The 24417-nt window shown below is 41.6% G+C and overlaps 2 protein-coding genes across 3 annotated transcripts; one reads left to right on the forward strand and one right to left on the reverse strand.

Moving 5' to 3' along the window:
- Nucleotides 1–90: 90 nt before the first annotated feature.
- On the forward strand, nt 91–17142 carry LOC148057139 (uncharacterized). The gene is made up of 4 exons (XM_087746673.1): nt 91–397; nt 810–958; nt 6337–6373; nt 8056–17142. Exons 1-4 carry the CDS (start codon nt 91–93, stop codon nt 8223–8225), a joined length of 663 nt encoding a protein of 220 aa, XP_087602799.1. The 3' UTR covers nt 8226–17142.
- A 682-nt stretch (nt 17143–17824) lies between these two features.
- OIP5 (Opa interacting protein 5) lies at nt 17825–24411 on the reverse strand. Of its 2 annotated transcripts, XM_087746245.1 has the most exons (5): nt 24009–24411; nt 23724–23790; nt 22625–22747; nt 22000–22081; nt 17825–20589 (listed from the first exon to the last, which is right to left on the reverse strand). In XM_087746245.1, the coding sequence occupies exons 1-5, from the start codon at nt 24403–24405 to the stop codon at nt 20431–20433; spliced, it is 828 nt and encodes a 275-aa protein (XP_087602371.1). In that variant the 5' UTR covers nt 24406–24411; the 3' UTR covers nt 17825–20430. The 2 variants fall into 2 exon arrangements, with proteins under 2 accessions (XP_087602371.1, XP_087602370.1); XM_087746244.1 differs by having other exon boundaries at nt 23724–24411.
- Nucleotides 24412–24417: the final 6 nt, after the last annotated feature.

Here is a 24417-nt window from a genome sequence, read left to right on the forward strand (position 1 = left end):
TACACTCACCCGTCAGCTTGAAGTGTAAAATTACCGCTGCTAAAAAAAAAAAAAAAAAAAAATTTTGCAGATGACACAAAAACTGGCAGAATGAATAAAGGCAGTTATTCAGAGCAATCAAGATCCCTTGATAACGGCGGCCGGTGCGGGCGGCGGTGCTGCTGCAGCCGGGATTTCACACACGCCGACCGGCAGCGGGGGGGGCGAGGCCGTTGCCGCGCGGTGAAATGGAGGACGGGGGAGCGGCGGCGGCACCCCGAACGGTCACCAGCGGTCACTAACGGTCACGCCCTGGGGCTCTTCGGAGGCATCCCCGGCCGAGCGGGACGAGCCCCGTACGAGTGGCGGCCACACGGACCTGGACCCGCTCCCCGCGCCTCGGGAGCCGGCCTCCGCGGCAAGGTCGGGGCGGGCTGCGGCCAGCCGCGCAGCTCGTAGGCGGCTGCTGGCAGGGCTGCCGGAACGGGTCCCCCGCGGCCCCTCCACCCCCTCCTCTCCTGGGACAGGCAGATCGCCGGGGCCGGCGGGCCGGGGCGCCTCACCCCGCGGGCGGGCGCCCCCCTGTCCTGCCGCCGCCCCCCGCTTCGCGAGCGGCTCCTTTAAATGCTCGTGGAGGTCACCGGAGGATTCGCCCCAGGCCAGCCCTGCTCGCGCGGCTTGAGCCAATCCTTTTCCAGGCGTGAGCCCTCCCCGGGGCCAATCAGAAAGGAAAGCCTTGGAGGCGGGAGGCCAGCCCCCGTGATGGACGGCGCGGGCGACCAATCACGGCCGATACTGGACGGCTGATGCATATGAGTGGCACCCAATAGGCTTGCGGCCGAGTGGGCGGGCTCGGCGTCGCCGGGCGCTGCGAGCCCCCCGCCGGGTGGCCGAGGTACGGAGGGGAAGATGGCGGAGTAAGAGGAAGAGGCGGAGAGGCCGGGGCCGGCCGCGGCCCCGCGGCCTCGGCCGCGCTCAGGTGAGTGTGGCGGGGAACAACGGCCCCCGGCGCGGGACCGCACCCAGCCCGGTGCCTGGTGCCCCGCTCCCTGATTGGGCTGGGCCCGGGCGCCCGCGCACCCGCCTCTCCGTCCTGCTCCGTGATTGGGCTGGGCCCGGGCACGTTCGCGCCCGCCGCTTCCTGAGGACCGGGCCGGACCGGACCGGACCGGCGAGCGCAGCCGGGCGGCTCCCCGCCCGCCTCACCCGGCAGCGCGGCCTCCGCGCTGGGGCAGCCCCGAGCGGGGCAGGGGGGGTGTCCGTGTGGTGACGGCCGGCGCTTCCCGGGGACGCCTGCCGGGAGGCGCGGGTGACGGGGTGGGAGCCGGGCCGGTTCGACCCGCCCGCCGCCCTGAAAAGTCTGAGTAACTTCGGAGCTGGGGGCGAGGGCGTGCCGCAGCTCCGGCGGGAGCGGGCGGGCAGCGGTACCGGGCTGCAGCAGGTGGCTGGGGGGGAGCCTGTTTCCCGCACGGCAGTACCCTGCAGCCGAGTGAGGAACGGCCGAGAACAGCTCTCGGTGAACAGCTGCAGCTGACGGCGTACGTGGAGAAGAGAAACCAAAATGTATCGTCCGAAATTGGGCTTTTCATCTCCGGCGACAAAAATAGCACCGATTATCCTCGCTCTTCGGTTACCGTTGTTATTCGTGGAATCTGTGTGCTAGAATGGGTTTTGCTAATCTGAACAGTTATGTCCTTTTCTGATGTCTTTATGTCATACTGACACAGGAGTGCACAAAGGGGATGGCTTCCAAGTCATTTGACAAAACCAGAACGTACGAGTAATCTACAGTGCAAAATAAGTTTTATGGAGAGTGGAGAGATTATATTGATAGTGGAATTGATTGCAGCCTTATGAATTCATGTGATTGTTGATAATAAGGTAAAAAGGACTTCACACATGATGAAATGTGAAATTATTACTAAAACCACTGTCCCTCCTTTCCGTGTTAGTGACATGCAGGTCGGGTATGCCCTAAATTTTTTAACGTTATTGGAGGTATTTTGTACTATAGAATGGTACTTCGTTTAAAAAAAAATAAAAGTAGGGGGACTTCTAACTGAAAGCAAAGGGATTACAGTCACTAGCATGAAATTCCGTATGTTCTATATTTGACAACAATTCTTTAAATCTTGAGTTTGTCATAGAATGCTAAGTGACTGCATTTTCAACGTGCATGTCAGGTAAAAGTAAACAATTGAAGTGGTTAAATGAGAAGCACAGCTTTAGATCTTGTGGAGACATGGCGTGTTATCTTAATCGATCTAATAATGAAGTAGTTGTTGTAACTGCTGAAGTAACTCAAAAGGAATAAAAGTGTGTTTGTCACAACTAGTTCTGAATGCAGTAGCTACTTATGAGAAAAATTTCCTAAGGAACATTTTACCAATTTCATGGGCTATATTATTCACGTAGTAACAGTTATAGCAGCTTATGAGCAATGTAATATTAAGGCACAGTACAACGCTATTGATGAATATTCCTACTTATACATGTCAATGTGTGAGTTGTTAAAATATGCGAGGGGATTTGCCTTTGGCATATTACATGTAAGGATAATTCTGCTTTATATTACAATTAAAAGAATAAGAAGCGATCAGCTTTCTTTCACGTGAAGTTATATGCTATTTTAGCAGTAAGTACATTCATTTGGATTAATATTTGTTCTTAGTTGCTTCGACTCCACAAGAGCTGTGAGAAGTAGTATCTTAAAAAAAAAACAAAAAACCAAAACAAACAAAAACATCAGAGTTTTGTGTTAGCCTGGTATATGTCAAGTCAACTATATGCACTGCTTTACAGTCTTGCCCACAGTGCTGTGAGTCTGCAGTGTGAAGATTTGCGTGAACAGGCTATGCATCTTACAATTGTGACCTGTCATTCAGAGGTGTCAAAAATTGTGGGTCAACTAAGGCTGAAAGTTCTGACCGAGTCTGTGAAGACTCTGGAGTATCACTTGAACACCTCCCACGTTCATTCTTAAAACTAGAAAAGGAACAGTGTTTGAAACCATTCCTGACATGCTGGAGGTTATGTGAATGAATGCAAGATGCGAGGGCCCGCAGTCTTTGGAGGATTAAGTTAAAAAAAAAAAAAAAAAAAAAAAAAAAAAAAAAAGAGGAGGATGGGATGTGGAAGAAGGGATGATTCTTTGCTTAAACAGTATTCAAGGAGCACATTACTTTGGGGTGTGTATCATGGAATACAAAGCTCAGCTGTAAAACAGTCTATTTTCTCTGCTGCTGTAGGAAGTACTGTTACAACGTTGTACCAACCATGTACCAAATGTGCATTGGAAACCTCATAGGAGAGGAAGGTGATTATATTGAAAATATAAAGTGAAACAAAACAGTCACTCAGGCCTGCACTCTCATAAGCAGCAGAATGTGTGCAGGGCCTGAGATGCTTGTCCAGCAGCCAAGCACTGTAGCAGGGGTGTTTAAGCTGTGCGTCCAGCAGTCTGGCTGGACAGACTTGTGTCCAGATAGTTGCTTGTGTCCAGATACTAAGTCCAGGATCCCTTGTAGAGGATAAGGGACATCAGCTGGCAGGTCCTTAGGTCTTCTGGGCTCTTCCTAGGTTGGCAGCCGTTCCATTCTAGGTTGCAGATATGCCTTTGTGTACCCTTTTGGAGGTGGCAGTGGTCTGTGTCTCTACCCTGTCCAACTCTGTGAATGATCAGCGTTCTTTGTCTCTAGATCTGGGTGTCTTCTGAAATTGTAGGGGGACGTGCTGGGGGCTTGATGACCTGCTAACCTGGGTGTTGTTAGCACAAGCCCTTCTGAGAGCCCTCTTCCTGCTCCATGTTACTTTCCGTGCCTCCGCAGCCAGACACTCCCTTTCTTTCTCCAGTCACACCAGTCTTAGCCTTTCTTATTACAGTTCTCTGCATTGCCTCATAGATTGGGTTTAGATGCCTTTTTAAAAGTTACCTAGAAAGTGAAAGGAACACAAAGGCAGCTCATTTTTTGCAGGACTGTCAGCTACGTCTGTTGTATTTTGTATTTATGATATAAGCTTTTGTCATTATCAGCTTTCCAGGTTAAATGTGACACTTTTTAAGCCATTGGGAAGGCCTCAGTGGGCTTGCAGTCTGTAGTGCTAATTTTGCTTTCTGTATCTTCACACACCTCCACCACATTTAACTTTCAAGTTTTCATGTCTTGGTCTTTCTACGTAAACCTGGTTCTAGATCTTTCCTTCCTCACCTACTTCTCAGGCTCTAGGGAAGAGGAGAGTAATCATCTGCTACGTGCTGTTAATTCTGCTCGTCTCCTGGAACATTTGTGTGCGTGTATGTGTGTCTGTGAGAGAGAGAAAGGTAGTATTTTGGAAGCCGGATCTGATGGATCTGAGTTTTTGCCGACCAATCTAATTAAAACTAAGGGTACCTTAAAACAGAGTGTGAGAGGTGGGGTGAAACTTGGTAGCATAGCTGTACACTATTCATTTTAGCATAGTTTCCAATTCCAGTGTGCCGATTATGTTAGAACACTGACTTCTTTTTTTCCCATTGGTTCATTGCTAATAGGGCATGTTGATCTATATGAGAAGACAAATACTACAATTTTGTTGGTAAACTTATTTATGAGATGTTTCTTCAGCTCTTTTTGGCCTGTATCCACAAAATTGTCTATCTGAATATGAGATTTAAAGTTCATGGAAACTAACCTTGAGAGCAAAAAAAAGAATGGGCAATAGATCAAAACTTAATAAAAATAATATTTTCAGAATTTTTAGCAGAAAATGATCAATATATATAATGTTGAGTTTTCACAAATATTTCTTGCTCCAGATCAATTGATTGTATGTTCAGTAAGTAAGGTGTGAAACAAGAAAAATAGTCTTTTTTATTTTCTTTTTCATAATTTCCACTAGATTTTACCTGTAGAGTTGATATTGTCACCATCAATTTCAGTGCCTGCTAATTTTCAATAGCCTTGATTTATATCCAGTTACATTTGCAAGTTCTGTTGGTACTAGTGTGAACGCTGCTCCCACATAATCTATGAAAGTCGGATAGAAAGTATATCAAGCAGTGCAGTTAAAAACTGAGGCATTCAAAGTTGGTGAACTTGCTAAAATAAAATAAAAAAAAATTGGTTAAAGCAAACTGGATTTCAGTATTGGATGAAACGTTCCTTTGTATGAGTTGCTTTAAGTGTCACCTGCTGTTTTTTTCTAATAAGAATTACTTTATTATTTAGTTTAGTTTATTTGTAGTTTTAGAATAAGTGAAAGAAAACCCAACTTTTCAAAGATTGGCATTGGAATTGTTTCCGTTATAGTAAGTTTGGGAGAGTTCCTTATAACTGTTCTTACCAAATTAATTGTTTTGTGAATAATTTGCTCGTGGTTCCTCAGTCTCTCAAAGTCACACAGTGCTTGACAGGTTCTTGAGGGAGGACTTGAATAGGAAGGGTCAGAACTGACAATGTGAGAATGGAATAACTACCCTGAAATACAGGGCTAGGGATCGACTGCTGACTACAGTTTTTCTGCAGGTGCAGGTCCCTGGTGCTTGTAGAAATGCTGTGTTGTGCGGGAGAGTGGAAGCTAGTAATACTTTGGTGAGGATACTGGGAGTTTTTAATAATTTAAGTTCTGTGTGATGAGGTAGTTTTGCTTATAGCAATGAATTATTCTTCCAGTTAGGTTGTCAGCTCAGCATCCTTGAGAACAGTCATTATGCCTCCTTGCTGCTGTGGTTTGTTATTAACATGAAAGAGTTTCTTGCCTTACTGGAAGCTGAAATTGTGTCCATCTCAGTTCCTATGAAACTGGAACATGTGTCTGTTGATGGTAGCTTACCGTAACAAGGTCGTTTATCTTCAAAATATGGACAATTAAAAAGTAGTTTCGGTAGTGCTGTATACTTACTGCTCCAGGTGTAGTGTCGGTCGAGCATGGGCTGTAGGCTTGTTTTCAATAAAGTAGAAACCAACAAATTCCAGGGAAAAAGGGAATTCAGTACTGTGTAAACTACATTTTGTGGAATGAATGACACACATGATCTTACTCCAGGAAACAGAATGGTTTCGAACAAAAGCCTTTCAGGTGTGTTTTGGGTATGTACTTCTCCTCCCCAGCCTGTTGTTAGTTAAAGTTTGCCTGTCCTGGGTCTTCTGTAGTTGGGCCCAGTTTACTTGACCGTACTTTCCCTTAAACTAAAGGAAGGGGGTGGCTATGATCATCTGAAAAGTAACACTAGCATGTTTTATATAGAATGTCTAAAAATGTTAACTAGTTCCTGGAAGAGACAGCTAATCTTTTGTGTCTTGTGCAGATAATCCTGTATGATCTGAATAGCTTCCTAGATGCAAATTTAATTTTATTTGTTCATCTCTTTCTCTCTAGGCTCACTGGAGGGAATGTGGATTGATCAAAAATAATGGTGAGTAAAGCCATAAGGTTATTTAGGTACTAAATATGAGGTACTAAACTTGTCAGGCTTGTTGGTTGATTTAGGGTTTTATCTTTCTTTTTTTTTTCTTTTCTTTTCTTTTTCTTTTTTTTTCCTGTCCAAAGAAATTGGTCATTGAGATTTTAATTTTTTGTAGGATACTTTCAGAGAACTGGACTGTTGCCACAGCGTCAGCTTTCAGCTTGGGCTTTGCTTGAAGGAAACCTTGATTTAACGATACAGTTTAACAAGAATAAATGCTTTTAAAATTATAAAATTCCTGTCCCATGATGTCATTTTGCTCTGCTAAGAGACACTAACTGTGTTATTGTATTAACTTGGAGTAGTTATCTTAAAAGTTGTATTTGTTAAACAGTAGGATTGGAAGAAAGATAACATAACCAAATGTCAATTATCAAATAGAAATAAGTACATTCAAAATTTCTAAGAATGACAATCAACTTTGGAGTTTTGATTTATTTTTTTTTTCCAGTGAACGAAATAAAGATATTCTGGTAGTTAAGATGTGTAACAGAGTGCTATATTCTGTTCTCAGCTCTGCCACAAACCTTTGGCATGTTTTGTTGCAGCTCTCCAGGTCTGTTTTTCCCCATCTTCATAACAAGGATAAGACTTTCCCAACAGTGTGAGCATGGATGGTCAAGCTCATGATCAGCTGAAATATTTGAGTGCCTCAGAGAGAAAGTGATGGTGACGTGTGCTGTATTTCCATTTTCCCAATCTACTCGCTACTTCTAACATAGGAGTTGAAAATTGTCCCTGGATGATTATTTCTGAGCTTGATCAACGAAAGGGTTAAGGTAATTAGAATAAGGTGAGAAATACAGACAGAGACAAGAGAGAAAGGGGTTAGAAAATACGGTGTATCCTCACGTTCTTGTATGTGAGAAAGAGAAACAAAAGAAAAATTTCTCTTTCACATCTCTCATTGTAGTATGGGAGAATGATAATAAACATTGCTGGCACTAGATGTGCGGGAGCACATCTGCATTACCTTCCAATCCAGGCTGGCATCAAACTTAAAGCAAAAAAATCATGTCTTAACAACTACTGTGACTAGATGATACCAGGTGAGTGTCACTGATGAAAGGCCAGGAGATCAGTGAGAAGATGACAGTTGTTGAAGTATGTCTACACTGTGGATAAGTGGGGAGAAATGAGTAAAAGTAAGTACTTAATCTGTGTGATCTTACAGCTATCGTAAGTGCTTTTTTCCTCTACAGCACTGACAGTTTCATAGTTAATTAGGTGATAGTTTATGGTCTCTTTGAATTGTGACCTGCTATAGCAGAATATACTCTCTCTGTGTGCAGTGTGCATTCTGGTGCTACCTCAACATTGTCATGCTCTATGGGGGAGCCACAATTAAGAAGCCCCATAGCTAATTAACACTGGTATATTTTTGGATGCATTGCTTCTGAGTAAGCGTATAGTTCAGCATTTCTGTAGGATTTCCTTAGCCAGTTTATGGACGTCTATAGTTAGATATAAAATCTTACAGAGCAAGGGACTATTGCAGTTTGTGAAGCCAGCTGATTTTGTCCATTAGAGTCAGGCTTTTAAAGTAATGAACCAATGGGCATTTTAACATTGAATGCATTTTATTCTGATTCCTAAACTACCTCTCCTGTGTTTTTATTTTGGGATTCCAGATCCTCTCATGACATTCAAGAAGAAGGTGATCCTGTTGCTTGCTCATACGGTGCGAGGTGTTGATGTTTCTCTTCTAGCAAGCAAAAACCTGTCCATCACTTCCATGGAGCTGAATGAACAAAGATCTCTCTACTTCCTGTTTCAACCATCTCACCCAACATTTGATTGACCAGATGACTTCTTCCACAGAAGTACCCCACCTTTTTATCAAAACTCAAAAGCAGAGTAACAGAAATCAGCATTTGTTTCCCTGAAGAAATGTCTTCTGTGCCAGCTCTTCATCCAGCTTTCTGCATTCTGTTTAAAATGAGAAATACTTTGTAATCCGATGCAAGCGGAAGCTGGTGTTCTTCACTGATTCTCCTTCTTTATTTTAGGAAGGTTAAGTACTTCACTGTATCATACTGGAATTCCTAGCAGATAAAGTGTCTGCATGCATTGCTATGTCAAACTGTCTTGACGTGTACGAAAAGTTGCAGCAGGAAAACCTACGTATTTTCCGCTCTGACATGAGGAAGAAACTTACCAAACAGTTGGGGACATCCCATACAGGTATTTTCTAGTCCAGGACCCAGGCTTGACTTTGTAGATAGATAACTTGATGTCAACTCACATAAAGCAGCTAATGCACAGGAACAAATGCAGAATCACCTTGTCTGTAGTGTGTAAATGCATCGTCCCAGTCTGTGATCAAAATGTATATTTGCATGTGTAAACCTATGTAAGTGCTGGATATGAAGAGCTTTCACCAGAAGGAGAAATTACTCTGCATCATTTCATTTTTAGCAAAGAAAAATGAAGCTTTAAAGGCCTCTGGGGTAACAGGATAATGGTTAGGTTTACATTAAATCATGCCCTCCTTCTGGCTTTTTATGAATCCTTAGCACAAAAAGGAACAAAACCATTCTACAGTAGAGGAGATGGGGCAGAACTTCTTTCTTTATTAAAGAAATCAACTTCTGGCGGGATGGAAGAGACCAGAAGTGTAAAGTTGCAGTTTATCTACTCAGCTTCCTTGGCACAGTTTCAGCTTTTCGTACTGCTGATGGAATCAGCTTTTTCATTCTTCTGTGACTGAGTACTGAGATGACCTGTGTGTTTCCATCATCTAGTTAGAAATAGGCCCAAGAGAATGGACTGTTAGCCACCTAAGAGGGGTGAGTTGAGAGAAAGCAGAAGTACTTAGGATGGGCCTTTTTCTGGTTCCTCTTGTTCCTTCCCAAACTAAGGCGCAATCTGTTGTTCTTATGTTTACATGGGATTCTTTGTCTCCATCATTTGTAATCACAAATATATAGGATGTTTTCTGTCATTCTGAGATGGGAGCGTATATTGTTTACATGCTCCCTGCCATGGTGTTCTATATGGCAAGTAAGATTTCTTGGCAAAAAAACCCCAGAACTGGGATATGTATTCTATTCCATTTCAAATCTGGAGCTCTTCTTAGTGCACCTTATTCCAAGCTTGTGATTTAGAAAATGTGACTAGCTTAAAATAATATTTTCAAATCTGGATCAAATAAAGGTATATAGGTTCTGTTAATAGGTTTTGGGAGATAATAGCATGGTTGGGGGGGGGGGTGGTTTAGATTTCTTGTTCTGTTTTTCCTTTTAGATAACTGCTGGAGAGAGCCAGACAGCCTGAAAATGGCTGAAAAAGCCAACAATTGAAATCCTTCTTAAATCTTAATGATAGATTGCAAGGGCAGCATTCTGATATTTAAAATGTGGTGACATTTTATGGGACCAAGTTCCATAGCAGAATAAGGACAAGTGTTGATGTTGATCCTAATCTTCAGAGTAGAGTTAACTCTGTGTTTAGACTTGCATTGTAACAATAAGATTTAATGACAGCTTTACCCATTTTTTGTTTCGATGAAGAAAAGATCAGACACATAAGCTAAAGAGTGGTGGACAAGACACTGTGTTATCAAAATAATGCCAACTGTAATGAGCAGAGAGGTGCACTAAAGTCGTGTTTAACATTGTGATGAGCTGTGTGTAAGAGTTACGTTGATCTTGATGAGGCAACCACCAGCCTGGCCTGACTTCTTTTAAGAACATAGGATTTCTTTGCTGAATATGGTCTGAATTTTCTGGCATTGGAGGCAACTAGAAAAGCACACTTCCTTTTAGGGCCTCCTTATGTTGAAACCAATGGGATTTAATGTAGATGTCTGTAGAAGCAGGATCCATCTCTAAGTGATGGAAAATACTGTCAATATCATAGGATTATAAGTGGTTGGGAGGTATCTGGTATAAGAAACATCTGATTTTTAGATCCGGGAATTTCCTTTTCTTCCTTCTGCCCATACTTATCCTTCTGATGTTAGAGCTAGCAGTTGTTTCTTGCATAGCCTGATGACAAAATACTTGGGGGACAGGAAGGTATTTTTTTTTCTGTGGACATGTACAAAAACTAAGAACGTGTCTGACTAGAGAGTAGACACTTTAAGCTCTTTGATTTCTTTTTTCTGTAGGAATAACCCTCAACGTTTTGTAACCCTGCATTGTAACAACAAAAAAAAATAGAATTGCTGATTTTCCCTGACTCCTATCCGTGACAGTGTAACAACATTAGTTTTCAAGTTTAATTTTAGAACATAATAATTTTAGTAGGGCTAAGGATCTGTGGCTTTCACAGAAGTAATACTCCAATAGTGCATGCCCAGAAGACCCCCATTGCCGTACCTTTCCGGCCAGCACCTTTATAAAACTGCTGTGTTAGGAAACGCTGCCTCAGTCTACTTACTTTTTCTTGCTCCACTTTTTCTCTATGTTGGTTGGAAATCTTCCCATGTGAAAGATTACAAAAACAAGGGGCATGTGCAATAGATCATATATATATACATATATATATTTTAATACTTGTGGACAAAATGATGTTACAAGTTGTTTGAAAACAACAAAATCACCAATGTCTTCCATTTTGAGATGTGTATAGTTCCATAAGCATTAGTGCTTCGTAGCAAACTGTAGTGCCATGTTAGGATCAGTGCATGAGCCTAGTAGTATTTTTACAATTTCAGAGTGACAAATTTATTAATAAACAGTGATGATAATGTAATTAACAATAGAAAGGATACAATAGAAATGTCACAAACATGGTCTAAACATGCAGTATCCTCCCTTTGACAATGGCAATGCTATCTTTAGAAATGGAATGCATTCACTTAATGGGCTTCATAGAATCGTAGTTGACTTTTTGTTTTTAGTCTACCTGTCCAACTGCAATAGTAAGCTAGTGTATGTAAGCGTCCAGAATTCTCATCTCTGTCAGTGGGGTTCTTTTCTTCTTAGTCTTTGTTGAAGATGTTTTCTTCCATGTGCAGCATTTTCAATTTTATTATTACCCATCTTGTGATAAACTCAGAAAAGTATGAATATGCTAAGGAGTTTGTGTGCATTTTGTACACATCTCTGCTACCTTAAGATCATTTACAAAATCTGTTAATTGATTTATTATTTTTTTTTTTCAGATCTGGCTATGTAATTGCTATAACTAGTTAAACATTATCCTCGTTATATAATAAGTCAATGGTTGCAAAATGCTATCTGCCAATTATGCGTAGAAGACTTATCCATTATTGCAGGAATGGGGAACCTTTTTTGGCTGAAGTCCTATTGAATCTTTTAACACTTTTGGTGGATCCTGCATTTACATACATCTTAATAAGAGAGAATTTAATAAGGTCAAGGGCTGTTGAAAAACAACATTGCAGACTGTATCTGTGCAGCAGGCTATCTCTAGCCTATGGATCAGAGATTCCCCACCCCTGTATTATTGAGAATTCAATATCCTGTATTTTAGGTAACTTCCAGTATTGCTTTCCAGCTCTAAGCTCAATTTTAATAATTTCTCTCTCTCCCTCTGCTTTTTTCAGAAGGAAAGTTTAGACCAGGGGAAGTCCAAATGATTTAGCACTCAATGGGCAGCTTGGACTGGTCAAATAAGAGACTGGTATGATTCCTGAGATGTGCAATGCTCTGTGGATGGCATCCTCTGATTTCCTAGGAAAAAGTCTTTTATTTGGTGCCAGTGTTGCTCTTCACCCATTTCTCTCTTTTACAAGAACAAAATTCTCTTTCAACTTAGAGAGGATACTGCATCTTTTTTTCCTCAGACCTGCCTGTAAATGGCCATTAGGGGGAAGGGAGGGAGTGGGTAGCTTGGTTTTGTAATTTTGATACGATATATCTCTAAAGTAATGAATCAAGAAGCATGTACTTTGGTGCAAAACCAGTAATCCATGCAGAGTTAATATATGTAACAGGGAAAAAAAGAAAAAACACCCAAACAAACAACCCTCTGCATCTAATACATTTCCAAGAAAATGGGACAGATGGGCCATTTACGGCAGAGCTCTGGGGGACCTGTGCTGAGAGTGAGGTTCAATTCTAAACGGAAGTAGCTGTACCATTGAATAAAGTAGTTTAGTGCTTGGGAGAATCAATTGAAAAATACCTCTGAAACTGGAATGCAAAATAGCACAGTATGTAGGGGGAAGAATCCCTGATGCAAACAAAGCCATAAGATGATTTAATAAGAAAATAGAACTTTAGTAGCAATAACTGTTTTGCATGTGATAGTAAATAACTTGCATTAGCAAGACTGTACAGTAGAGTAAGTGGGTAATAACCAAATAAGTTTGTGGCGCTCTGTGCTGCAGGGACTTGTGTGAAGAGTCTCTTCCTGAGAAGATGGGTGAATTCCTCTTATGTTCCTCTCATTGGAGGGAATTTGGCACTTGAACACTTCATTAATGAACCTGATATATAAAAAAGAATTAGCTTTGTCAAATGTCTGAAGCACTGTCAATGAGTGCTGGGGGAAGGGCAGACAGTTCTTTTTGAAAGGATGGCTGAAGTTTCCCTATTTTTTTGTCTTTTTTGTAGTCTAGCACTTGCTCTGTTTCTCTGAGAAGAAACAACCCTTCCAAATACTGGGCTGTGAGGAGAACCTGATTATGAAGTTAGAAGCTTTTATTGTGGGAAGTACTTTTTGTTTTCTTTGTTTAAAAAGACCAATCTGAGATGGTCTTTAAATAAAAAATTAGAGAACACTTGACACTCAAAACATTAGTACATCCCAAGCACAATTGTAGATTTCTAAAAATGTTACTTTACAGCAAAAAATAATTTTAGCCTTGCTAAACACTCTGTTTCAGACCATAATTGATTTCTGTTGATGCCTGAAGTTTTGCAGAGGCAGGTACTGTGAAGCTTCTGGTAACACAAAGGGTTATTGATCTACAGCTGTAGCCTCTGCACCCAGCAAAGTATTTGCTATCAAAGGGTTACATAAAAGAGCCGCAGGAGTTCTAAAATGTCAATAGTTGACACCGTTTTCAGTGCAGATATGTAGCCTGTAGAGACAATATGGCCCAACAGATAATACTGTATTCCGAACAGAATTACTACATCAGAGGTTTAGATCTTTCTGGCTGGATTTCTTCTAGAAAGATGAAGTAATCTGGACTGAAGGGAGGCTTCTAATGTTCCAAAATTACAGAGATGAAGCCCTTTGGCTCTTCATAAGTTGATAATGGGACTGTGAGGGCTGTGAGCATTTTTTACAGTATAAAGTAACCAAGATAAGCATGAGGATGTCTAAATTAAGTGTTAGCTAATATGTAATATGTGTATGAAAAGCTAATTGATCTGGAAGGTTGTAATCAGCTTAAATTCCAGCTATTGAATTATTGATAGCATTGGAAGCTAGCCATAGGGGACCTTAATTTGATTGTTATCTGATTACATTAGAGAAATTATAAATTTATTCTGGTCTGTGGTCAGCAAGTACATTTACATAATAATGAAATAATAATGAAAACACGGTCGTGTTCATACTTAAGAAGTATGAACTTTGTGACTGAATAGAACTCTTCAACGGTTTATTCATTCAGAGAAGCAGGGGGAAATCAAGACTGATGTAGCCTGGCAAAGCTGTCTGCCTGTTTTTCCCGGTTCAGACTTTCTATAATTATCTGTATTCTGTGGGCTACTAGACCAGAAATTACTATTCCCAGCAACAAAAGGAATCCTTTTGCCTTTCAGCTCTTGTACTATGGCACGACTTTTGCTCCAACCCCCTCGATTTCACTGCTTCTCAAACTAAGTGGAAGTGTTTGATGCTACCACGTGTCAGTGTGGGGTATCAAAGGTGTAGTGACCAGTACTGACATGCCTCCTTTAGCAGTACTGAACGCAGGTGATCCAAGTATATGCTGTTTCCATATCCAGTCGTGCTGCTGCAGCAGGTCTAGCCAGTACTTGTGTTGGGAATTGCACCTTGAGGAACTGCACCTTCTGCACCTGAGGATAATTGTCAAATTTAGGACAAAAAAGAGCGTCTTGCAAAGACTCCTTGATAGTGAGTGAGAAGAAATTGTACCGAGCTTCAGGACACTGACACTTTACGCAAGGATTACATTGTCGAGAGCTGGCAGTGTGTTTTTTGGGCAGAGAAGGGAAAAATATAGAAGAGAAGAACAGTTTTTGATGGATAACCAATCTTAGAAATAACTGCTTCCTGCATCCCTAGGAAACTGTCTGGTCTTCCTCCAAAACTAATAATCCCACTTGCTGTTCAGGTACAGAGCTGCATAATGGCAGTTCAAGTTAGATTCCATTGGATTTCTTTTACTGACTGATCCAGCATTTTGCCCTTGTAGCGCTTTGACTGGCACACAGAAGCCAGCAGTTGAAACAGGGTGTCTCGTTTCACAGTGCAGAACGCTAACCGTGGATTCTGATGTCTGTTCCCTTTCAGTCTGCTCTACGCTTTCTCCTGAGCTTTAGAGAAAGTGTCGGTGTTCATGATGTAAGCAGAGCGTGTTTCTGTCTCTGAGCCTATGTACCAGGTTGTCACATAGACAGATTCCCTAAGGCTTTACAACATCTAAGGTTAAAGATAAGAGGTAACTTACTGTTTGTTTAGTGTGTCCTATGTAAATCCTGTCTGCTCCTCTCCACTTCCCCTCCAAATGAGTGTGTTTGCAGGTCAAATAAAAGGCGGCTAGTTTGTCATGCCTTAGGCATGAAAAACTGCATGGAGAAACTGAAGGAAAGTGGCACAGGCCCACAAACCAAATCTTAGAGCTAGTATTCTAATTATGCATGATTCAAAATGTCTAGTGTAATGTAGTTATTACCAGTAAATCGAGATATGCATTTATACATAATGAAGCAATAGGAATTAATATACCAATAGCTTGAACTTCCTGCTTTGATTCTCAAATTTTGTTTTTTTAGAGAATGTGCTGCCTCTGTAGAGAAAGGGGCAGAATGTATAGTTAGGGACAGAAGCATGGCACCAAAACTGTAAATCAGGAACCAGGATCAGCAGAACTTGCCTTTATAACCTCTTGTCTGGTTCATATTAGTGCCCTGAGCATGTAAAAAGCAGGGCATGAACTAAGCATGTTTAGGGGCGAGATGAGGTTTCTCACCTGCTGCAGCTGTAGCAAGGAAAAGGGTGCAGAGTTTCTTACAAGGTGCAGGGGGGAACAACTGGGGGGGGGGAGGGAAACAAACACAAAATAACACAAAAATCAAGTAACAGAAACCACAGACTCAAATTGAGTGTAGTATTTGCCAGGCAGTAGGTAATAAGCTTGGGTGTGGTAAGAGAAATTATTTGGAGAAGACTGAAATTAATAAGCACAGTACATATATTTCAGGTGTTGAATAGCTTTTTAATAGACAGTATTTTCAGGTAACTCTCTAGCCACATAGGCAGCTGTACTGAAGCATACTGGTACCAGCCAGCAATAATGGCACCTGCAGGAATGAACCTGAAAATACTGGTAATCTTGTATATTTTTTTCTTTAAAGAGATTTTTAAAAACAGAAAATGAGATTTGATCACTGAAGGTCTTTATCTTCTGCAACACAGGTTGCAATAGTCTTTTTTTCTTCATTTCACTTATTCAGTAAAAGGGAATTTGGGTGCCATCTTTCTGTAAGCTTTGTGTGTTCTCTGTAATATTTCCCAAGTCTTTTAGTGGATAATTCAGTGAATTTCTGCTGGCAGTTTGAAAATAACATAGAATGTGTGGCATAGCCTATGTCACTAATACTTTTTCCAAGTTTAAACTTGTATTCAAACATGTGGAATACTAGCTTGTTACTGCAGAATTCCATACTTCTAGCTTAGCTTAATTTTGTAGGTGGGCTTAACTTGTGCAGAACACTTCTCCATGTACAGAGGCTCAGTCCTCTTTCTTAAATAGAAAGAGGAAGTGTCTTGGAGGAAGAAATTATGTGTCAAGTTAACTCCTGTTCATACTTCATAGCCAACCATCCATAAAGCACCGTGATTTTGGGTTTAGAATGGGAGTTGCATTTTTCTCATGAATGCTTTCTAGATAGGCAAGAATTGCCAAACGAAGATAGGAGTATTTTAAGAGAAGATAACTAATGTACGGTATCAGAAGTTAGACTAAATGAAATCCGTTGAGCCAACTTCTTCAAGCAAAAGGGGAGTTTGTAAAACAACTTTAGCCCAGCAGTTAACCATGGTCACCTAATTCTTAGTGGTTATTCTTTAGAACACTTTGGATGGTTTTAAACCCTGTTAAATATATTTTCTTTTCTGTGATGAGTAAGCAGCTGTATCCTTTGTTAATGCTTGTTCCCTTCAATGTAAAACCTGGGGAATAAGGTACTTTAGGATGTCAGCAAAGATACTCTCCTTTAGCAAAGCATGATATAACAGCAAAGGAGAAGTATTAGTTATACATTCTTTAAAATTACCTTAGTACTTAAAAAACAGGCTAGAAAAATACTTCTTATACTGAACTTCTGATGGCATGCTCGCACGGATTAGTGGAGGAAGTTATTGGTGTCACTAGGAACGATGTACTCCCATTGCACACATTTTACATGGTAACAGTGAAAGAATGTCTCCCTGCAAATTCTAATTTTTCCAAAAGGCAGCTTGCTTTTATATCTATGCATCTTTGAGGATTTCAAGATAAGATTTTATTCTTTTGACACTGTAAAGAGGAACTGTTTAAAAATGAACTTGGAAACTCTGCACCTGTATACAAATTTTTTTAGCAATAAAGCAGCACAGGCTGAGAATGCACTAAAACTGGATGTGTCGTTTGTTCAGAAGACAAATTAACCAGCTTACTATACACTCCACTTCTGAGATGTGCTTGTACTTGTACCTTTGTCAAAACTTAACACTTTGAGCTAAACTCACATCTGCTGGATATCTGCTTTGGGTCCAGCTGTTCCAGCAGACTTCAGGCACAAAAGCCTCTGACTTCTTGGAAGGCAACTAAAGAGAAGTTGTTACTCCAGTCACATTAAGATGGGCAACTTATCAGATAAAAGCTTCAAGGGTTGTTTTAGATGGTAGCATAAAGCTTCTGTTGCTTGTATAGATGCCTATAAGTAATAAGCCCTTCAGAAAACTGTTTCATCTATGTGGATCATTTATTGTTTTGGCAACTACATTTCTGAAAAATTCCTTCTGTGGCTGGCATGTCACAGCCTGCAGGGAGGCACAATTTTCCTTGCAGTTGCTGCTGAAAGCAGTTTTGGGAAGTGCTGTAACGCTGCAGCACGACACCACCGTACAAGGACCGTGCTGAAGAAGCCACGGCTTTCCAACCCTTCTACAAGCTTTCCAAAACCCATTACGGATTGCTAACCCTTAGGCTAGCTTATAGAAGATTCACAGTATGATTGTTACTTCATTAGCCTGTTCAACCACCTTAATGTGTTTCATTTTCTAGTTGTTTTTGTCTTTAGATTCCAGAGAAGACAGCTGCTGGTTAGCTAACAGAAGGAGGCCTGACCTGGAGACTTGCTTTCTAAGTGGTTGGTATTCATTTAGATAGAGACTCCATCCTTCCCCAGCCAGACTGGCCCTGGCTGCACTTAAAGGGAGAACACACCTCTCAAGATGCTTGGTTAGAGGAGATGAGGTTCTACGCTAGAATAAGAAAAACAAATATTCACTGATCAATTGTAGATTAAGAGGAATTTCAATCTGGGACAGCCTGTGGGATCAACAGCTGAATCTTTCAGGAATAAAAGTTTATAAGCGTCACTTAAATCAAAATGCACACATAGGTTTAAGTTGGTATCTCAGTAAATGTTCATCTCAAATTACTGAAGATAATGCATTTATTTTATGTTTTGCAAATTAAGTTGGCTTGCTTCTTAAAACAGAATTTACTTGGAACACTGTACTGCTGTGACTGTCAGCAGGTACATCAGGCGATAGTCAGTGCCAAGAAAAACTGCTAGTTCCAAAGATGAGAGAAATGTCGTTTAAAAATTTACCAGCTATTATTTAGCACATAGCATGAATTTAAACAAATAATGAGTAAGTAATATGAGGAACCATTAATGTAATGCTTCATAATGAACCAGGACCCAAGCAAGAAAAACTGATGGTCTTTTTCTGCAAACATAATCTAAGGAAAAGAAGTGGGCTTATGACCCACATGATATTATGTGTGACCTGCGCAATATGTATTTCTGAATTTTAGCTTTTTTTATTTAAAAAGTTTCTTCTTTACAACTGTAAAGATAATATTAAAAAAATGTAACTGACAGCTTTCTCTTCCTTTTAGGGGTGGACACAGCGAAACGAAGCAAGACAATTTAGCACTAATACAGACAGTATAGATGTACATAGCAAGAAACAGTCTCAATGCAGAAGGCAGAATGAAAGGGCAAAACTGAGTAGTCCCATTATCAGTCGTGTTTCTTAGACTGATGCAACAACAAAAGGACTGTCACTTAGAAAGTAACAGAAAGGTGAAGTCATACAATGGAAAACATTTACCTGAGATGGGGAGATGCTTGCACAAAATGAGTTTAGTCACAAGGCCCCAGTTAAAGACCAACAGGCCCTTAAACGTAATGCAATAGTCACCGCACAACACAACTTCAAAAACTTATTTGTTCTTAATAATGGAATAACCAAATACAGCAAATCCAAACTTTACATGAATATGAAGTGACAACTGTTAGGAACAGCCTTCCTGTTAAGGGTTCAGGATAGAGCTCATTTTAGCAAAGATAACATCTATCACTACAGGCAATGAAACAGATCTTGCCAGAGTGTAACATTTACTTCAGGTAGTTACTTTTGACATCCTGAAATCAGCTGCCATTGAAAAGCACTGCATTTTTGCACTTACGCCTGTCAAATCTGTGAAACAAAAAATTAAAAAATAATTTAGATAGCATACAGTATTAGAATTTAACAGAGAGCACCCCTGCAGAATGGCTGTTGATACTCTATGTTATTGCTTAATCCTTAAGAAAAGACCCTTAATCTTCCAACAAACAAGAATAAGGTATAAAGATATTCTGTCCCAATAAGAAGGGGTAAGTAGTGTTCTTTCTTTTCCATCAAATTACTTTCTAGGTGTTTGGAAAGAAGCAGAACCCATTCAAAACAGAGAGATCCCAATGAGTACCCATTAGGTGTTTTTTATGAAACATCTTGACTGGCCAAGGGAAGGCAGCAGGCAGGTCGTCACAACTTCAGCACAGCAGTGTTCCCACGGTTGAGCAGAAGCAAAGGAGAAGAAAAGACTGTTCCTTGGTTTCACTGCTTCGGCCCCAGAAAGAAAGGTTCCAATCTGCTAAAGGCAGTTGCTCACAGCCTAAGTTCCTTCATGGAGCTGCCAGAACTTGACTCAGCCCTGTGCAGCCACAGGGCTGCGCTTCCAGAGGACCTGGCAGGCACGTGGGTTGCTCTTGAATGTGAAATCCAAAACCTCGTGCTCCAGCCAGCGTTGTGCCCTCCAGACGCATGCACTAAGCACGCTGTGCAGCTTCTGTGACGTGCTAGCTTGCTCCTTTTGCAGGCCACATGCACAAGCAAATCTAGAAGAACTAAAAGGCCACTTAGCACTGCCTCACATACCAGATGCAGCTAATGAGCCACTTGACGAACAGCTAGCTGCCATTAACACTGTATCTATATGAAAAGGTAGAACAAGAACTTTAGATCTCTGTAAGAACATTTGATTTATAATAACTCCTCTTGAATATCATCTTGTTAGTATGTTTTGCATAGTTCCAGGAACCTGATTTTGGTATTTCAAAGGCCATTTTTTCCCCCTGAAGTCGTTAGAATCAAAGTCATAGTTATACTGTCTCAGAGAGTGATGTGCTGCATGGGTGAGCTATTCATTTTTCCAAGCATAACTTCAGTATGTCAGATTTTCAGGTGTTCCCCTTAGATTGAAGGGATGCCCTTAAGCATCGGTTCTTTCTATACACGGATAATGTGACAGATCAACAGTCAAACCTGTTCTGGTGCATTGTTTCATCATAATGAACAGACTCAGCAGTGATGCAGAAACAACTCCAGCAGTTCTTTAAAACGGGATATTATTAGTTGACCCTGACTCTTGCATATCCTGGCAGTAGGCTAACTGCATCTGATGCAGAGCTTTGCCTTCCTGCCACATCATTATTCTTTTGTTCCAGTTCCTGCAGCTTCTTCATCAGCAATTCTATGCGAATGTGGACCTCCACAAGCTTCTCTTTCAGCTAGGGAAAAAAAAAAAAAAAAAAAAAAAAAAGAGTATTTAAAACTAAAGAAAAACATCCTAACACTGAATCTTTGAATGATCTGCACCCCACTCTCAGTGGCTAAAGAGCAGCTGACTTTCAAGATGGAAAATTATTCTGGGCTTTAATCTCTATACTGCATGTCCAGTACAGCCAAAACTGGCACCCAAATCAAAGGCTTGCGCTACAGAGAGGAGATAGATGAATGCGTGCCACCATAACCCATTTCAGGGATGTGTGGAAATATTCTACTTAAGGAGACAGAGTTGCTGGAGCCTTACTACAATCAATCCAATCTTTCCTAGTTAACTCATTACAAGTTTTTACACAGCCAGAGACCTTCTTTGACAATATCTGGACAGACCGTTTCATCATCAGCTTAGGAATATACATGGACAGTCCCTCAAAAATGCCATTTCCAGAGTCTGGGGTTTAAGTTAACACATCTAAAACACAAGAATAAAATCCTGCTGGCATTATGTCTCAAAAAGCAAAGACCAGATTCTTGCACTTGCTCTAGTCAACAAGCAAACTCTCCACAGTCGCATAATTTGTGTTTGCAATGAAGTACTACCATTTTTTTTACTTCAGAAAAATGTCTCAACTTTAAAAGTCTTGCCTGGATAAGATTTTTGCATTTTAGCCTTACTTGACCTATAAAAACACTTATCTTATGGTAAGACACTAGAAGATGACTCTAAAGAGGACAAAACTTAAGAAATGTCACGGGCCCATTTCCATGCTTCGAACAGAAACTAAACAAGAAAAAAAAAAAGTAAGTAACAAGTAAGCACGCACATACTGGATACACTGGCTGTCTCCTACACACAGTAACTTTATTTGAGCTATGGGAGAGGCAACTTACTAAGTCAACAACTAACCAAGTTACAGTAAACAACATCCAATTTAAACACCAAAAAAAGGAGGGAGGTTCTAGTGTTGTCTCAGAAACTACAAGTAAATACTGCCATGCTGTTTTGAGCTTACATAGCCAAAATACAACTGTCCTAGTAACCCTTTTAAATTAACAAATTGCTATTTTTTAAGTTCTTCAACAGTGACTTATCAATTCTAGGGACAACACAAGTAGTAATATTTAGATGAAGTCTCTCTAAACAATTCTTGGTTTTTTTCTTTTCAAAGTGTAGAGATAAAAGGATAACACACTTTTGCCAGAATATTAGCTAGAACTGCATGTTTTGCAGATAAGCGGTTCTAGAAAACGTTTTGCGTGTCTCACGCATATAAGTCAGTCACTGTATTATAAGTCAGTATTTTCTCCATCTTACGCACTTAAAAAAAGTAACTGTATCAATATTTTTGGACTAATATCCAACAATATCAGCATTTAAAAAATATTTTCCATACAAATTAATGTAGCAACCTTACTTTCCGCAGTTGTTCCTTTAAGGTCACAGCAGGAAAATGCACCTTAGAAGCTTCTATTATAATTTGGTCTTTTAAGAGATAACTGGAAAACAAAAGGAAAAAAACCAACCAACCAAACAAGAAAAACAGTTAAAAACCCCATAGTTGCATTCATTGTTTAGACAGATTATTTCACGTGATTTTAAAGCAGATACAAAGTTGTTGCCAAAACTAGTCAATACATTATGAAAATATTAAAAACATAACAATGGTTTTTACTTTGAAATCATAAGATCCTCTCATCACCACCTATAAGTAATTTACAGTTTCTATAGTCAAGTCCTCAATCTATCACAGAACTACCTTACATTAGCTAAGCGAATCTGGAACTGAAGGAGATTTCAGTATTGCAAACAACTAAATTTAAACCTTGACATTACATGAGGACACTGAAGAAACAGAAGGCAAATCAAATGGAGTCACGCCAATACAAACAATTTAAACATAGAGGATATTAAAATCCCACACTAAAGTGCTCAGTCAAAAGCAAAGCCACTTTTGTTATCTGTTGATTAGTTGTACACCCTGTTGTAATAACTTACAAATTCCTGTGAAATCATTGGCCATAAGAATACTGTATACTCACCAGAGGATGCTATCCTTGAAGAAACAGAAGAAGCCTCGGAGATACGCCAGGTCACTGGAGGCAGAATAAAGAATGAAGCCCACGATCAAGCCACATGACCGACAGGATAATGCATTATAAGCACTAAAAGGAGAAAGGGAAAAATATTATTAAACAGAAGGTTCTGAAACCATAGATACTGCATGCTTGTCAGAGGACATCAAATCTTCCTGTCTATCAGGACAGCAAAACAAGACACAATAACGCTTTCTCCATAAAGAAATAATACATACAAAGAGAACGTGAACATAAAAAGCTAGGCATGTTGTGCAAGAAATAATCTCTGTAGTAAGTGAAGTTGTAATTAAGGACGAAAATACATGTCTTATTATCACAGAGTGGTTTAGGCTATACTACTCAAACATGATATAACTGGTAGAAAAATGCCTGCGCCAGGTCATAGATGTGGAGTTTCCTCCTGATAAAACAGATTATTGCCTCATGCAGAGAGAGGGGGGGGGGGGAAAAGAAAAAAAAAAAAAGGCAAGTCTTGTATTTAAAAAGTTCCCAGCCATTGTAGTTTGTAAAATAGCCTTGAAACATCATTTAAGCAAACTACTGGTTCTGTAAGCCCTCAGGTGATAATTACATCCTTCCCATTAGACTAATCCCAGAGTTACCAAACCTGTTGCTAGCTGTAGGCTCGTGAATACAGCAGCAGCAGTTGTTCATTTTCAGTACAAAAAAAACCCTCCAAACCGAGATGTTTTAATTTAGGTAACACACCTTTTAGGGACGGAGCAGAAGAAAGAGACGTAAAGGCTAGGCTGTCTTTTACTGCATCGCTCCAACGTTCCTCTCCACCAACAAAGGTCAGAGCAGCATAACGTTTGATTTTGACAGAAATGAAAGCTACATACCTACAAAAGGTTTCTCCATCCGGAACGATGAAGCACGAGTACAAGAAGCACTTCGGCGTTTACCAAGCCCCTAAGCAGCCCCAGCGCACAACCCAGGGGAGCTCCTGGCTCCCAGCTGTGCAGAAGCCCCTTTCTGCCCACGCCGTTTGCGGCGGCGGCCGTGCCCGGTGCCAAAAGCAAGGAGGGGGTGAGCTACGCACCATCCCAGGAGGGCTCCCTCGAGGCCGATCATGAGCGAATCCTCCCAGGCCACATCGTTCGTGACTTCTGAGGAGGAAGAGAGGCCCGCTGAAACCCGCACCCCCCGGGCCGACCCCGAGACGTGCGCAAGGTCGCGCTTCGCCCTCCCACCCCGCCGCCTCAGGACCCCCAAGGCGCAGCCCAGCCCGGACCCCCAGGACCTCCCCGCGGCGCCCGGCCCTGCCCGGCGGCAGGCGGGGCTGGGCTCCCCCCCCCCGCCCCGAGGCCACCAGGCGGGCACCGACTGAAGCAGACGAGGATGCCGAGCCGCCGCTCCTCCTGCGCGCACAGGTGCAGCGAGTCCCCCAGCACCGCCCAGCAGCCGCGGCACTGGAACACGGCGCAGTCCTCCGGCAGCGGCCCCTGCCGCCGCGGTGGCGACGCCGGCGCCGCCCCCGCGGCCGGCGGCGAGGAAGGCGGCGAGGACGGCACGACCCATGCGGCAGCGGCGGGGGAGGGCGGCCGCTCCACAGTGATGGCCCCGCCGAGCTGCGGGTCTTGGAACAACTCCTGCAGCTGCCGGCGCACCGCCATCTTCTCCCATCCCGCGCTCCAGCGTGCCGCCCGCCCTCCCGGCCTCGCAATTGGAGCGCTCTTCACAGATCTGCGTTGCCATTGAGCGACGGACGCATCAATCCTCATCTCTCGAGACTA

This window comes from Nipponia nippon, unplaced genomic scaffold (assembly GCF_047370975.1).
Source record: "Nipponia nippon isolate SJK-2023a ecotype South Korea unplaced genomic scaffold, ASM4737097v1 scaffold_10, whole genome shotgun sequence".
In the NCBI taxonomy this organism is placed as follows: domain Eukaryota; kingdom Metazoa; phylum Chordata; class Aves; order Pelecaniformes; family Threskiornithidae; genus Nipponia; species Nipponia nippon.